The 14,425-nt window shown below is 35.7% G+C and overlaps 2 protein-coding genes across 2 annotated transcripts; both read right to left on the reverse strand.

The window, feature by feature from the left end:
- Positions 1–9,178: 9,178 nt before the first annotated feature.
- LOC126722232 (uncharacterized) lies at positions 9,179–10,096 on the reverse strand. Its single transcript, XM_050425388.1, has 2 exons — positions 9,679–10,096; positions 9,179–9,582 (listed from the first exon to the last, which is right to left on the reverse strand). Exons 1-2 carry the CDS (start codon positions 10,094–10,096, stop codon positions 9,179–9,181), a joined length of 822 nt encoding a protein of 273 aa, XP_050281345.1.
- A 90-nt stretch (positions 10,097–10,186) lies between these two features.
- On the reverse strand, positions 10,187–11,692 carry LOC126722233 (uncharacterized). The gene has a single exon (XM_050425390.1). It carries the CDS (start codon positions 11,690–11,692, stop codon positions 10,187–10,189), a length of 1,506 nt encoding a protein of 501 aa, XP_050281347.1.
- Between the last annotated feature and the right edge of the window lie 2,733 nt (positions 11,693–14,425).

Consider the following 14,425-nt stretch of genomic DNA (forward strand, 5'->3'; position numbering starts at 1 on the left):
ATTATAACCAAGAGTACAAAGGGGAAATTTAGACAAATTTTTTCGTACAAATAAGAAGTATTGTGTTAATACCATCATAATCTAATCTAACACCTAATCCAACATATGAAAAATGAGTAGATAAATAAATAATTTTAAACACAATTGATTTTTTTTTTCTTAAAAATATCAAAGAATACACAAATGAGATAAAGAATATGAGCAATACAAAATATTCGTAAATGCTTAAAACAATTACTCATGCATCTAAAAATATCATATAAAGACATAACAATTTGCTGCTAATTTGGTAATCAAAATATTTACAAATAATGAAAGAAAACTGCACAGATACCATCTTCTTCAACTGCATTAACTGTTCTTCATCGTATTGTCCAAACTATCCAGTTATTTTCCAAATAAACTAAAACCAGACAACAACACAAAATATGGACATATTATAATATGATTTTTCCCTAAATTTGGTCAACAACATTAAAACTATTTTGTGTTGTAAATAAAATGATAAAAAAAAAAAAATACTTGCATCAAGTAACACATATAAATTAGTCAATAATAAGACAATGGGAGTACAAACCTCATAAAAAATCCAACAAAAAAAATGAAAAAATAGAAAGAGAGAGAGAGAGAGAGGGTGAGAAAAAACCTTTTTGTGTGGGAAAAATTTGTGTAAAATGGGAGTGAGTGACAAATTTATAGTAAGAAGATGAGAATAAGAAAAGTCAAAATAAAGGAAGATAAAGGGACAAAATTATATATAAAGTTAAAACCATCTAAGAGGAATATATATAGACAATACTTAGTTATAACATCAAAATTAAAGTAGGTGAATATGTAAAATTAAAACCATCTAAGATGAATTTGTAAAGCCAATGTATTTATATATTTAATATTGTCAAAAAAAAAAAAATTAAAGGTAAAAAATAATTATGAAAAACAATAATAATGTGGCAATGACATGGAGGATGAGGTGGCTTAACAGGAGTATAGCAACAATAAATGCTATGTTTCAGCTTTTAGATATATATATATATAGATTTGGTATTAGTGCCTCCTTCAAGCTATGTTGTTTAGTAAATTTTTCATTCATAGTTTTTTTTTTTTTTTTTTTAATGATTTGGCTTAATTTCCGTTGTACATATGGATTTAAGGATATGAAGAATTTGCATTGCATATTCTTTTGTGTTGGGACCTTTCGGCTAAATTAACTATATCATCAAAATCTGGCCTTTTAACCAACGTTTGCAAACCCAGTTTTAAGAGGCTTGGAATAATGTTAAGTTTTACGCCATGTATCTCATGTATGGGTCATAGCATATAGTGTTGAAGCTTATCATTGAAATAACATATACCATCGTTTGAACTGGATGACTTTAATATGGGATAGTTTTTGGATATAGGCAACTATCTATGGAAAATTATTCCTTTTGCATTTGACATTGGCCAAATGTTTCAATGAAGATAATGATTGGTTTTTCAAATTTAAGCTTCTCATGAAAGTGGACATCTGCCATGATAACTTCTTGCATATAGATTATTATGTTTCTTTGATAGAAATAAAACATGGTTTGGGCTAGCAGAACTTATCTTGTCTAACTTGCATATAGTGTGCAATGATTTTATAAAGTTTGTGACTATATATGAAAATTTGATCATTACATTGTTAAAACATACGATATTTTTAGTGTATTTACAGTTTCTTACACCTATCTTGTCATTAAATATCATATTATGGTTTATTTTAATTGACATGATCAATATTAGGATTGGTTAATCTTTATGATGTCATAAGAAGTAGTGAATATCAAAATGACATGGGAGTAGCCATAGCATCCTAAGCCATGATGATAATCACATCAATAAATTTTTATGAGACTTCCTTAGGAATAAAGGCATCTAAATGGCAATTAATTCATGAAGATAATGACTTGGCCTCCTTTCTGTTCACGCAAGCTGTCTAAGGTAGTGTATCAAGGACACCGAGAGACACGTCTTTCTTTATGGCATAACCTGAAAAGAGTTGTCTTAGTCTTTCTCCTTCGGTCAGTGACTAGTACGTCTTATTTAAAAAATTTAGTGGTTGCCTTCGACTTACATAAAAATGGCCATAGGTTCCTTAAGGTGAGTGCAAGAAAGACCCGCCCAAGGGGGCATGAGTGGAACGGTCCTCATTAGCAGCTGTAGGTTGTCATCAAGCCTAGCCTAAAGCTGAGACAAAAGTGGCTACCTTCATTTCCTTTCTAAAGGTGTAGGGAGGTTATTATTTTTATGATTTAATTGGAATAAAATGGTAAATGTAGCATTAAGATGAGATTTTTCCTAGGCCCATAGGTATGGAAAATTTCATTCTTAGTGTTTATATTTACTAGTTTTATGAATAAAGTTTTATAGAAAATCCATGCATGATGCGCCTCTGCCCATAGGAAGGTCGAATTTACTACTAAGTTGACATTGGTTAATTTAGAATTAATGTTTAAATTTCATAGCATTAAAGTGTATTTTCTTTGGGTTTGGGGATCTTTGTTTTGGTACTCATGTGGATGAACCACCCATCTCATTGAATAAATATGTCAAATGAGAAACTGAGTATGAGGGTGAGAGTGCTCTAATTGCTCAAGAGTAAGAACCTAGGAATTTATTCCTATAAGGTTAAAGGTTTTGTGAAAACTATTAATATTAGTTTACAAGATCCACTAGGTTTGGCTCCCAATAAAAGTTTTATGTTGCAAAAGTTAGGCATATAGGCATCCCACTAATGGTATATAAAGGTTCACCAACTTTGTTGTGCCATTTGGTTTTATTGGGCACATTTTTAATTGCTATATATACCTTAAGGTCAGTGGGAGTGAATGTATTGTTTTTACGCCTAAATTTGAATGACATACTACTTGGAAGTAGTGATTTGATTTTGTCATATAAAATATCCTATTTGCTATGAAGCTATAAGACAGGCATTATGGATAGATCTTAAGGTTGTTGATTTTATGATGAGACGTTTAAAGATTTTTTAAAGATAACTCGGCTATAATTTTCTTCCCTAAGGACAATGATTGTGAAAGCCAAAATAAGCATATTGACATAAAGAAACTCAGTCTAAGATAGAATTTTAAGAAACTGAAAGTGTCCATTGAGTTAAATTTATTGAGCTTATATATGTTAATTTTGAAACTAAAGATTTGCTGGCAAAGCAATATAAAAGTCTTTTGGACATATGGAACTTGTTAGCTCATTTTGTGTTTAATTTCTCTCTAATTATTCTATGTTTTGGACACATATTTTGTAGTGACCTAAAAAGGGGAGTCTTGCATTCCATAGAATCCCACATCGCCTAGGGAAACACATGAGAATGTGTTTATAAGGAATGATCTCCCTTCAATGTGTAGAGGCCTTTTCCCCTACTACTGTGTGCTTTGGGGGAGAACAAAACCGTGAGGGATATAGGCTCCAAAGCGGACAATATCTACACAGTTGGGGCGGAGTCATTACAGATGGTATTAGAGCCATACCCTAGTCGAAAGTGTGGGCCCCACCCGCGAGGACGCGTGTGCCCGTAAGGGGGTGGATTGTAGTGACCCAAAAAGGGGGGTCTTACATTCCATGGAATCCCACATCGCCTAGGGAAGCACATGAGAATGTGTTTATAAGGAATGATCTCCCTTCAATGTGTAGAGGCCTTTTCCCCAGCGCAACCTGGGGAAGAACAAAACCATGAGGGGGTATGGGCCCCAAAGTGGATAATATCTACACAGTTAGAGTGGGGTCGTTATAGATGGTATTAGAGTCATGCCCTAGCCGAAAGTGTGGGCCCCACATGAGAGGACGTGTGTGCTCGTAAGGGGGGTGGATTGTAGTGACCCAAAAAAAGGGGTCTTGCATTCCATGGAATCCCACATTGCCTAGGGAAGCACATAAGAATGTGTTTATAAGGAATGACCTTCCCTTCAATGTGTAAAGACCTTTTCCCCCACTGCTGTGTGCTTTGGGGGAGAACAAAACTGTGAGGGATATAGGCTCCAAAGCGGACAATATCTACACAGTTAGGACGAGGTCATTACAGATAGTATCAGAGCCATACCCTAGCCGGAAGTGTGGGCCCCACACACGAGGACGTGTGTGCCTGTAAGGGGGGTGGATTGTTGTGACCCAAAAAAGGGGGTCTTGCATTTCATGGAATCCCAAATCGCCCAGGGAAGCACATGAGAATGTGTTTATAAGGAATGACCTCCCTTCAATGTGTAGAGGCTTTTTCCCTTACTGCTGTGTGCTTTGGGGGAGAATAAAATCGTAAGGGGTATGAGGCCCCATAGCGGACAATATCTACACAGGTGGGGTGGAGTCATTACAGATGGTATCAAAGCCATGCCCTAGCTGGAAGTGTGGGCCCCACACGCGAGGACGCGTGTGCCCGTAAGGGGGGGTGGATTGTAGTGACCCAAAAAGGGGAGTCTTGCATTCCATGGAATCCCACATCGCCTAGAGAAACACATGAGAATGTGTTTATAAGGAATGATCTCCCTTCAATGTGTAGAGGCCTTTTCCCCCACTGCTATGTGCTTTGAGGGATAACAAAATCGTGAGGGGCATAGGCCCCAAAGCGGACAATATCTACATAGTTGGGGTTGGGTCATTACATATGGTATCAGAGCCGGCTCGGTAACCCCGTGTGGGCTCAGAGACACTACTCACAAAGTAGGTCCTAACGAGGACGTTAGGGATTTAAGTGGGGGATATTGTGATGCCCTAATTTAATTGATTATATGATGTATGTGGATGTGTAATGAGTCTCACATCGGGTATTTATTGGATAGATCTGGGCTTTATTAACAACTACAAGGAGCCTCAATTATGACTAGTCCTTTTGAGGTATAGTGCAGATGTGGCTAGCGCATGGTTTTGTTCTTCCCCAGGTTGCGTTGGGAAAAAGGCCTTTACACATTGAATGAAGATCATTCCTTATAAACACATTCTCATGTATTTCCCTAGGCGATGTGGGATTCCATGGAATGCAAGACTCCCCTTTTTGGATCACTACAATCCACTCCCCTTACGGGCACATGCGTCCACGTGTGTGGAGCACACACTTCTGGCTAGGGCATGGCTCTGATACTATGGTTTTGTTCTCCCCCAAAGCATACAACAGTGGGGGAAAATGCCTCTACACATTGAAGGGAAGTCACTCTTTATAAACATATCTCCATGTGCTTCCCTAGGCTATGTGGGATTCCATGGAATGCAAGACCCCCTTTTCTGGGTCGCTACAATCCACCCCCCTTACGGGCACACGAATCCTTGCATGTAGGGCCCACATTTCCGGCTAGGGCATGGCTCTGATATCATCTGTAACGACCTCACCCCAACTGTGTAGATATTGTCTGCTTTGGAGCCTATATCCCTCACGGTTTTGTTCTTCCCCAAAACACACAGCAGTGGTGGAAAAGGCCTCTACACATTGAAGGGAGATCATTCCTTATAAACACATTCTTATGTGTTTCCTTAGGCGATGTGGGATTCCATGGAATGCAAGACTCCCCTTTTTGGGTCACTATAATCCACTCCTTTATGGGCACATGCATGAGAATGTGTTTATAAGGAATGATTTCCCTTCAATGTGTAGAGGCCTTTTCCCCCACTGCTATGTGCTTTGAGGGAGAACAAAATCGTGAGGGGCATAGGCCCCAAAGTGGACAATATCTACACAGTTGGGGTGAGGTCGTTATAGATGGTATCAGAGCCATGCCCTAGCCGGAAGTGTGGGCCCCATATGCGAGGACGCGTGTGCCCGTAAGGGGGGTGGATTGTAGTGACCCAAAAAGGGGAGTCTTGCATTCCATGGAATCCTAGATCGCCTAGGGAAACACATGAGAATGTGTTTATAATGAATGATCTCCCTTCAATGTGTAGAGGTCTTTTCCCCCACCGCTATGTGCTTTGAGGGAGAACAAAATCGTGAGGGGCATAGGCCCCAAAGCGGACAATATCTACACAGTTGGGGCGGGGTCATTACATATTTGGTTTTTTTTTAGAAGAAAATATATGATTTTTATTTTGTGCACATAAAGTATATGTATTAAGTTAGATTTATTTATAAAGATATATAAGGATGATATATTCGTGGGGATGTATAAAAGAGGACCCGAATGACTAATAGGTAGTTCATTCATAAAGAAAATGGCTCATGAAGTACTCATGTAAGGATTACCATACATTATAATACATGGAAGGAAGTACTCATTATAATTAAGGGTATTACCGTCATGATTCATGTATTGGATTCTTTATTTGAGTGGGAGCATTTCACAATTAGTTGACATGAGTAATATCATGGCTAGGTTAAAGTTAATATCATTTATCAAGTAATTTAAATATCAAGTGTGCCAAGTGGGAGAATGTAAGACTTTAAGAAAACTTTATGTGGCCCACATTTAAATGATAAATGAAAACTCATGTCTTAAGGGTTTTATTTGTGAAAAATGTTATGGTGAATAATAATTTCTAAGCAACTCTCAATTGGTATAACCCCTTTGGTTAATAAAAACCTTGAAGTTACAAGTTTTAAACTCCTTGATGGAAGGAGGGCTATGGAACAAATCTAAATTTAAAAGGGTTCCTAGTCTAGCCTATATATATAGCTTGTCTCCATCAAAAGGAAATATGTGAGGTAAGACCATAGACTAAAAGAAACCTTTTGTATACACTACCATCATGTTGAGTCTTCTTTTCTCCAAACAATTAAACAACTATGGCTGGAGGTATGTTTATATTTGTTTATGTTTGTTTTGTTTCCGCTGCATATTCTAAATTTTATCTTACAGTTTTCCTTTCTATTTATCAATATTTACATAAATACATTCATATTCTCTGGGCGTGCTTTATGAACCATTTCCTAATCCTACTGTTCATTCACTTTTAGAGAACTATTGTCTTGTCATGCCCATCAAACCTCTAAATTAGGAGCCCTCTCTGTACTCATTTAACCATTAAGGTAAGTCCCATTGGTTGTTGTAAAGCTCTATCAAAAACCTCTTGAATTAGGATTGTAGTGGAAATTTGATGACAATTACTCCTACACATTTTGTGAACTTCCCGGTGGTATTGCCTTTTTTTTTTTTAATTTTTTTTTTCAATAAGAGTGGTATTGCTTTTTGACAAACCACATATACAAAGTTCTTTTTCAAATTGCTTTCTTTATATCTCTATTTAGAATCAAAATGTCATCATAACGCGACATGCATAAATGCGAATCTAGAAACTTTAGACTAATACATTCCCTAATAATTAATTAGTATAATTGTGTGTTTGGCAAAAAATTAAAAAGTCAGCTTATTTTACTATTCAGCTTATTTTTTCTATTATTTATGAGTTCCACTACACTTTTTGGCATTATTCATGGATCTTACTGTACTATTTCAGATAACTTTTACCTTTATCTATAGTACTTTCAGTAAAAAAATTTCAGTTTCAGCAAAATAAGCAGATCCCGAACAGATCTAAGCATTGCATAAGAGGAAGAGAGAGGACCTTGTGAAAAGAGAATTTTTTTTTTCTTTTTTTGGAAGTTGAGAAAAGAGAGATTGTTATAGAGAAGTTGTGGACAATAAATAATGGTGACTAACTTTAGAGAGTTTATGAAAGTTCCACGAAGTTTCCTCCTTGACTATAGTTTTCTACTTTGGCCCACTTCCATTTCCAGGGAAAGTTATCTCATGGAGCGAGGAAAATTCAATGCACTTTAGGAGCTCTTTTTCATTGTTGTGTTGACTGTAAGTCCACGACCCATTTTTCGGATAGAGTATCTGATGTGGCAATTATTTTCAAACGTGTGAGACACGTGCATGTGTGGATTCTAATTGTAGTTAGAGATCACCCAGGCAAGTTGTGAATGACATCTAATATCTTCTCAATGCCTTCTACTTTGGACTTTTTTCTTAGGACCACCCTCCCGAAACTCAGATATTGAAAAACAGCTACCAACAACAATAAAGTATATTCAAATTGAACTTGAACGTGTACCCAAAATAGGCGTGGCAAGATGTTTTAAAACATGTTTATTTTCAAGGATGTTTAGCTCACGAACTTGTTTTCCTTTCTATTTATCAATATTTACACAAATACATTCACATTTTCTAAGCCTGCTTATGAACCATTTCCTAATCCTACTGTTCATTCACTTTTGGAGAACTGTTGTCTTGTCATGCCCATCAAACCTCTAAATTAGAAGCCCTCTATGTACACATCTAACCATTAAGGTGAGTCCCATGGTGTAGCTCAATAGACCTAAAATCTATCGAGCTTGAAGATTTCAAGCATATTAATATTAATATAACGTAAGTGTTGGTGCAAACACAATAATAATGGAAATAACACAATGAGAAACTGAATAGTACTTCTGAATATTATTAATTCAATGAGAAAAATTACACAACACTATTTGGACTGAGGCACGGCACTCGCTCTCTTTAAAGAGATTCAAGCCCTTGGTTGGCTAAACTTTGTAACCGGTGCAGACCTTCTTTGACTTGTCTCCCCCAGGATACAATAGCCCAACAAATGTTGTATGGCTAGAATAGCTTCTGCACAAAATGTTCAAGCCCAAAGCTCCACTAGAAGAACACCTTTCTTTGGCCCAAAATTTCTCAAGTATTTAGGAATATTATTAAATTCACTCTCTCACACAATACACTTTGCTTTTAACTATTTTCTTCATTCGCTCTTGATATGAAATTAGTCCATAGCATAGCCGTATATATAGTCTTCCAACCCTTCACATAACCTACATGTTATTTATTAGTTTAGAAAACTTCCCTTAATTTATTTAATCTAACTTACATACAAGTAACTCTTTCTTTAACAAATTTTATTATAACTCATCTATTTATTCATCTTCAGTTATTTTGAGTTTTAACATATTTAATTTAAAATGTACTAACAGTAAGTTAAAGAAAAACACCACCATAATGGGCTCGTGACACCCAGCCACTTAAGGATGGATGCTATCGTAATCACATCTTTCACCTGTGGATTTGATCAAGAGCAGGGACGGAGCCAGGACTTAAGAGTTAGGGGGGGCAGAAGTATAAACAAAAAAAAATTTGAAACTCCAAATAAACATTCATTTAATAAACCATCAACAAAGAAAATACACAAAATTATTGTTTTTAAGATATTACAATGCAGTTATTTATGAAAATGGAACTCGCCATCTTTTTAAATCTTCGAAATCATCTATGATTGAATCTGTACTAATTGTCGCAACAATGTCCCTTTCAATGAATAACATCATAGCATCTGACAAAAACTCATTTTCCATTTTGTTGCGAAGGTCAGTTTTGATGACATTCATAGCTGAAAATGCTCGCTCTGTAGTTGCAGTAGAAACGGGAAGAGTAAGCACAAGCTTGACCACTCTATAAATAAGCAGATAGTATTCTGATTTTCTAGTTCTCACCATCCATTGGCACAATTTAGAAATATTTTTCAAATTCTTGAACCTTGAATGCTGAACTACATCATACTTATAAAGATCAAGTTCCTTTTTCAAATCATTCTTCTCATCATCTGTGAAGTCTATTGGATAAAAATTATCTACCAATGAACAAATATCATTGACTCGAAAAGATTCTTATGCCTCTCGAGGGTCTAGAGCTGAGCTAAGCATAAGTAACTCCATAGCATGCTTACTAAACCGATGATTTAGTTCCTGTAATTGAGAATCTATTCCTGCATTAAAAATATCTACTTTATAATAATGCTCATTTCTAAAGTCCTCTTGTTGATGACGAGATCGACCAAATCTTGCAACATAACGAGCGTTCATATCAGGGACATCTAAACCACATTCCTTACAAAATGATATCATAGTAGCTAGTAAGTCATCCCATTTCTCATCTCTAAATTGTTGAATAAGTTTTTTAGTGGATGAAACTAAATGCGTAGCATTTAAAATGTCTTGCGATTGGTTTTGCAAAGCTTGACAAATTTTATCCGTGATCCCCATAGTTTCATTAACAAAATGCAAGATGAAGACAAATTCAAATGAAATTAATACCTCATAAGGGGACTCTGCTTCTACTTTTTGTGAAGAATTTCCTTCATCCATAATTTTCAGTAGAACTTCACATGTTGGACTAAACAACTTTATCAAGTTAGAAACTGATTTATAATGCGAACCCCAACGAGTATCTTCAGGTCACTGTAAAGTGACCATCTGATTAAGCACTTTCCCAGTCTCAAGCTCTTCAATATCAATCAAATATGCAATGTCAGAAGCTCTAGCAATTTTTAATTGCTCAATACGTTTGCATGAAGCACGAATATTATTGATAACCAAAATCAATTTAGTGAAAAATCTATTAAGAGGGACAATTGCTTTTGATGCTCCTACTAATGCCAATTGTAAGCGATGTGCAAAACAATGAATGTAGTAAGTATATGGACAATCATTCAAAATCAAAGCTCGTAATCCATTCCACTCACTCCGCATGTTGCTTGCACCATCATATCCTTGCCCCCGAAGGTTTTGGATATCTAAGCAATAATTAGAGAACAAATAATATATCTCCTTTTTAAGGGTTATTGCTGCAGTGTTAACAACATGAACAATCCCAAAAAATCGTTCTCGCACAACGCCATTTGTATCAACATATCTTAAAACCACAGCCATTTGCTCTTTCATGGACTCATCACGAGTTTCATCAACCAATATGCAAAACTTTGCATCACTAATTTCTTCCCTAATTGCCTTCTTCACTTTGGTTGAAATAACATGTAGAATTTCTTTTTGAATTTGAGGTGATGTGTAGGTGGCATTTTTTGGAGCTTTTGCCATTATTTCAACAACATTATCATTATAGCCCACCATCAAATCCAATGTCGTAAGAAAGTTTCCTTGATTGGTTGAAGTAGAGCTTTCATCTCGGCCTCTAAAAGCAATAGCTTGCAAGGAAAGATGTCGAACAACATCAATTGAAGCCTTCAATCGTATTCGATTATTTGCAATTTGTTCTGAAGTGAAATTGCTCACTACCCTGTCTATGTGTTGAGACTGGTTCATCAAATCTAGACACGCTTTATGGGCAATTCTATGAGTGGAGTTAAGATCTTTCCCCATATGAAGAATAAAAGAACAACTTTCACCATTTTTAACTTTCTTCCAACTCTTAAATCCGTTAATTGTGAATACATTTTGTCCGTCATGCCTAGTTGGCTTATTAAAGAGAAAGCATGGTAGACAAAAAGCAACATCTTTTTTAGAAGAATATTCAAGCCATGGCTTAAAGCGATCATCTTCATACCAAGAACCTTGAAAGCTTTGACCCTTCTCAGATTTTAAAAATTTTTTAAAACGAGGCTGGTATGGACCCAACTTAATGTAACGTTGTCGGATCTCATCTCGTTGATCAACATGATAAGTATATATTTGTCTACGCAATCCAGGATCAAGTTCTAATTGCAATGAACTCATATCAACCTTTTGAAATTTTGTTTGAGAATTTTGCTCAATAGGGACATCAAGATTTTCCTCAACAGGTTCATCAGGATTTTCCTCAATTGGGACGTCGAGATTTTCCTCAATTGGGACATTAGGATTTTCCTCAACATTAATGGTTGGCAATGCTGCACCACTAGTATTAGCTTCTAAATCATTTGAAACTTTTCTTTTGAAAAAATCAAATATGGTAGTTGACTTTTTCATAATCCACAAATAAAATATAATTTGAAATTATTATGTTATTATATGGTCAATAATCTATAATTATTACACACAATAGACAAATACTATGCACACAAACATTCAACAATTAACCAATAAATTTTAAAGTTACAAATAATCTCTTTCATTATTTATCCAACTTTAATGTTTTAAAATATACTAACTAAAAGACAAAAACACTAAAGACAAAACTAAAAAAAAAAAAAATCACAAAACATAGTCCATTCACTATTGCTAAAGACAAAACTACTACTACTACTACAACAAAAAAAAGAAAATTACAAAATATCAATGGCTTGTTGACTGTTGCGTGTTTAGTTGTGTTTGTCAACTTTTATAAAACTTATAAAAGAATGCTAAAGACAAAGCTACAACAAAAAAAATTACAAAATATCAATGGCTTGTTTACTGTTGCATGTTCAGTTGTGTTTGTCAGTTCAGATGCAACTTTTTAAATTATAAAAGAATGCTAAAGACAAAGATGAAAGATGGGTGTTCAGTTTTTATTTACCTCTCTTTTTAACTCCTTTCTATAATATGTCTTTGAGTCTCAGGAGACAGGTCTCTCCGTCCCAGCCCCCAGCCGCTCATCGTCCCTATCCCTGACTGGCCGACTATCTTTGCTTCTGCCGCTACCAATTTCCTCTCCTTTGTGTTCAGCCGTAAGTTAGGTTTTCCTTCTTTTTTATTTTTTTTGGAATGGTTTAGAAATCCCCTTCTTTTTTCCCTTTTATCACATGTGTGAAGTAAGTTGGGTGTTTCCTACTCTAGACTAGACTAGTTAGATATCTAATTAGAACCGGCTCTAATTTTTTTTTTTTTTAGGTGTTGTTTGGGCTTAATTTTTATTGGTGGGCTAATATATTTTTTTTATAGCATTTAAAAATATCAATAATATTGTTAAGGGAGGCAAAGTGCAATTTTATTAAAACAAATTGGTAAAACTAATATATTTTGTATATATACTAAATTTTTTTTTTGAAAATCTAGGGGGCCACTGCCCTGGCTACAATCACCATTTAGAGCACTCACAGCAATGGTGCTATATTGCTATAATGCTATAATTTAGCTCCACTGATACTAAAATTACGCTCCAGCAGTGGAGCTATATCTAAATTTTTTAGCTCCACATGAACAGTTCTATAAATAGATGTGTACTATTCATCTAAGCTAAACAAAAATAATATTATTTAATTCTTTACCGGGATTAAAATAATACCGTTGCCTTTTATTTTCTTTCATCTCTTTCTCACTTTGTGCCTCTCTCTCACTCTTTTGAATTCTCTTCCTCTCCCCAGAACTCCCTCAAGCTCTCATCCTCTCTGTCACTGTGCAATCTCGCCGTTCCGACCAGCCGTTCTCAAGCTTTCATCCTCTTTCTCACTCCGGCCCGACCAGCAATCCTCAAGCTCTCATCTTCTTTCTCACTCCGGCAGCCGTCCCGACCAGCTCTCAAACTCACCGTCACTCTCCTCTCTCACCATCACTCTCTCAAGATCCCTCATTCCCCGCCGCCGGCCCAACCCAGCCGTCCCAAGCCGCCGATCTCAGACCCACACCGCCAATCGCAGACCCACGCCGCCGATCGCCTATTACAGAGATTTGGGTTTTTTTTTTTTTTTTTTGCTTCTGCTGTGGACTGTTGGTGTTGTACTTGGAGATTTGGGTTTTCCATTTTTTTTTCTTTTGCTGTCGACTGCTGGTGTTGTACTTGGAGTTTTTTTTTTTTTTTTTTTTTTTTTTTTTTTTTTTTTTTTTTCTGGTGGTGGTGGTGGTGGTTGTGGTTGTGGCGGTGGCTGAGGAAAAAGATTTGAGATTTGGATTTATTTATTTATCTCTGTGAATGTTTTCTTTGGTAGTAGAATATATTATTTTATTGTAGTGGTTATAATATTTTATTGTAATGTTTATATTATTTTATTGTGTTGAAAGCTAAAATAGATCCACTGTTGCAGCGTATGTATGCATATGTATAGGTAAAATAGATAAAGTAAGTTTTAGTGGAGCTAAATAGCTAAATATTTAGCTCCACTGCTGTGGATGCTCTTAGAGCATCCGTAGCAGCCGTGATAAATATTATGCCATTTTACCACATCAAAAGCCTACTTTATTATTTTACCACATTATTTTACAACATCTCATTTATCAGATGTTCTATATTTTTACCACTTCATTTAAATATTATATTTTAATTCTTATTTTATCCTTTCTTTATAATTTGCTCCAACGGTAACATTTCCACTTTCTTTCAAATTTCAACGGTAACATTTCAAACAAAACTCTTAATTTTTTTTTTTTGGTAGAAACCGGCCAGCCTGCCTGGGCTTCAAACAAAACTGTTTTTTTTTTTTTTTTTTTTTTTTTTTAAGAAACCGGCCAGCCTCTGCTTGGGCTTCAAACAATACTCTTCAATCTTTCTTTTTTTTTTTTTTTTTTTTTTTTTAAAGAATTCGGCCAGCCTGCCTGGGCTTCAAACAATATTGTTAATTTTTTTTTTTATTAAGAAACCGGCCAACCTGCTGGGCTTGAACAATACTCTTAATTCTCTCTTTTTTTTTTTCTTTTTTTTGAAACCAGCCAGCCTGGACTTTATTGAGAGAACCTCAATGGGCATCAAATGAAACTAGAGGTGCAATGTCAGCTGGGATTTAATCCAGCCACACCTACTGCCTTGTACAAAGTTTGGCCAATTGTGAGCATCAGCCACAGTATTAC

Source organism: Quercus robur, chromosome 4 (assembly GCF_932294415.1).
Source record: "Quercus robur chromosome 4, dhQueRobu3.1, whole genome shotgun sequence".
In the NCBI taxonomy this organism is placed as follows: domain Eukaryota; kingdom Viridiplantae; phylum Streptophyta; class Magnoliopsida; order Fagales; family Fagaceae; genus Quercus; species Quercus robur.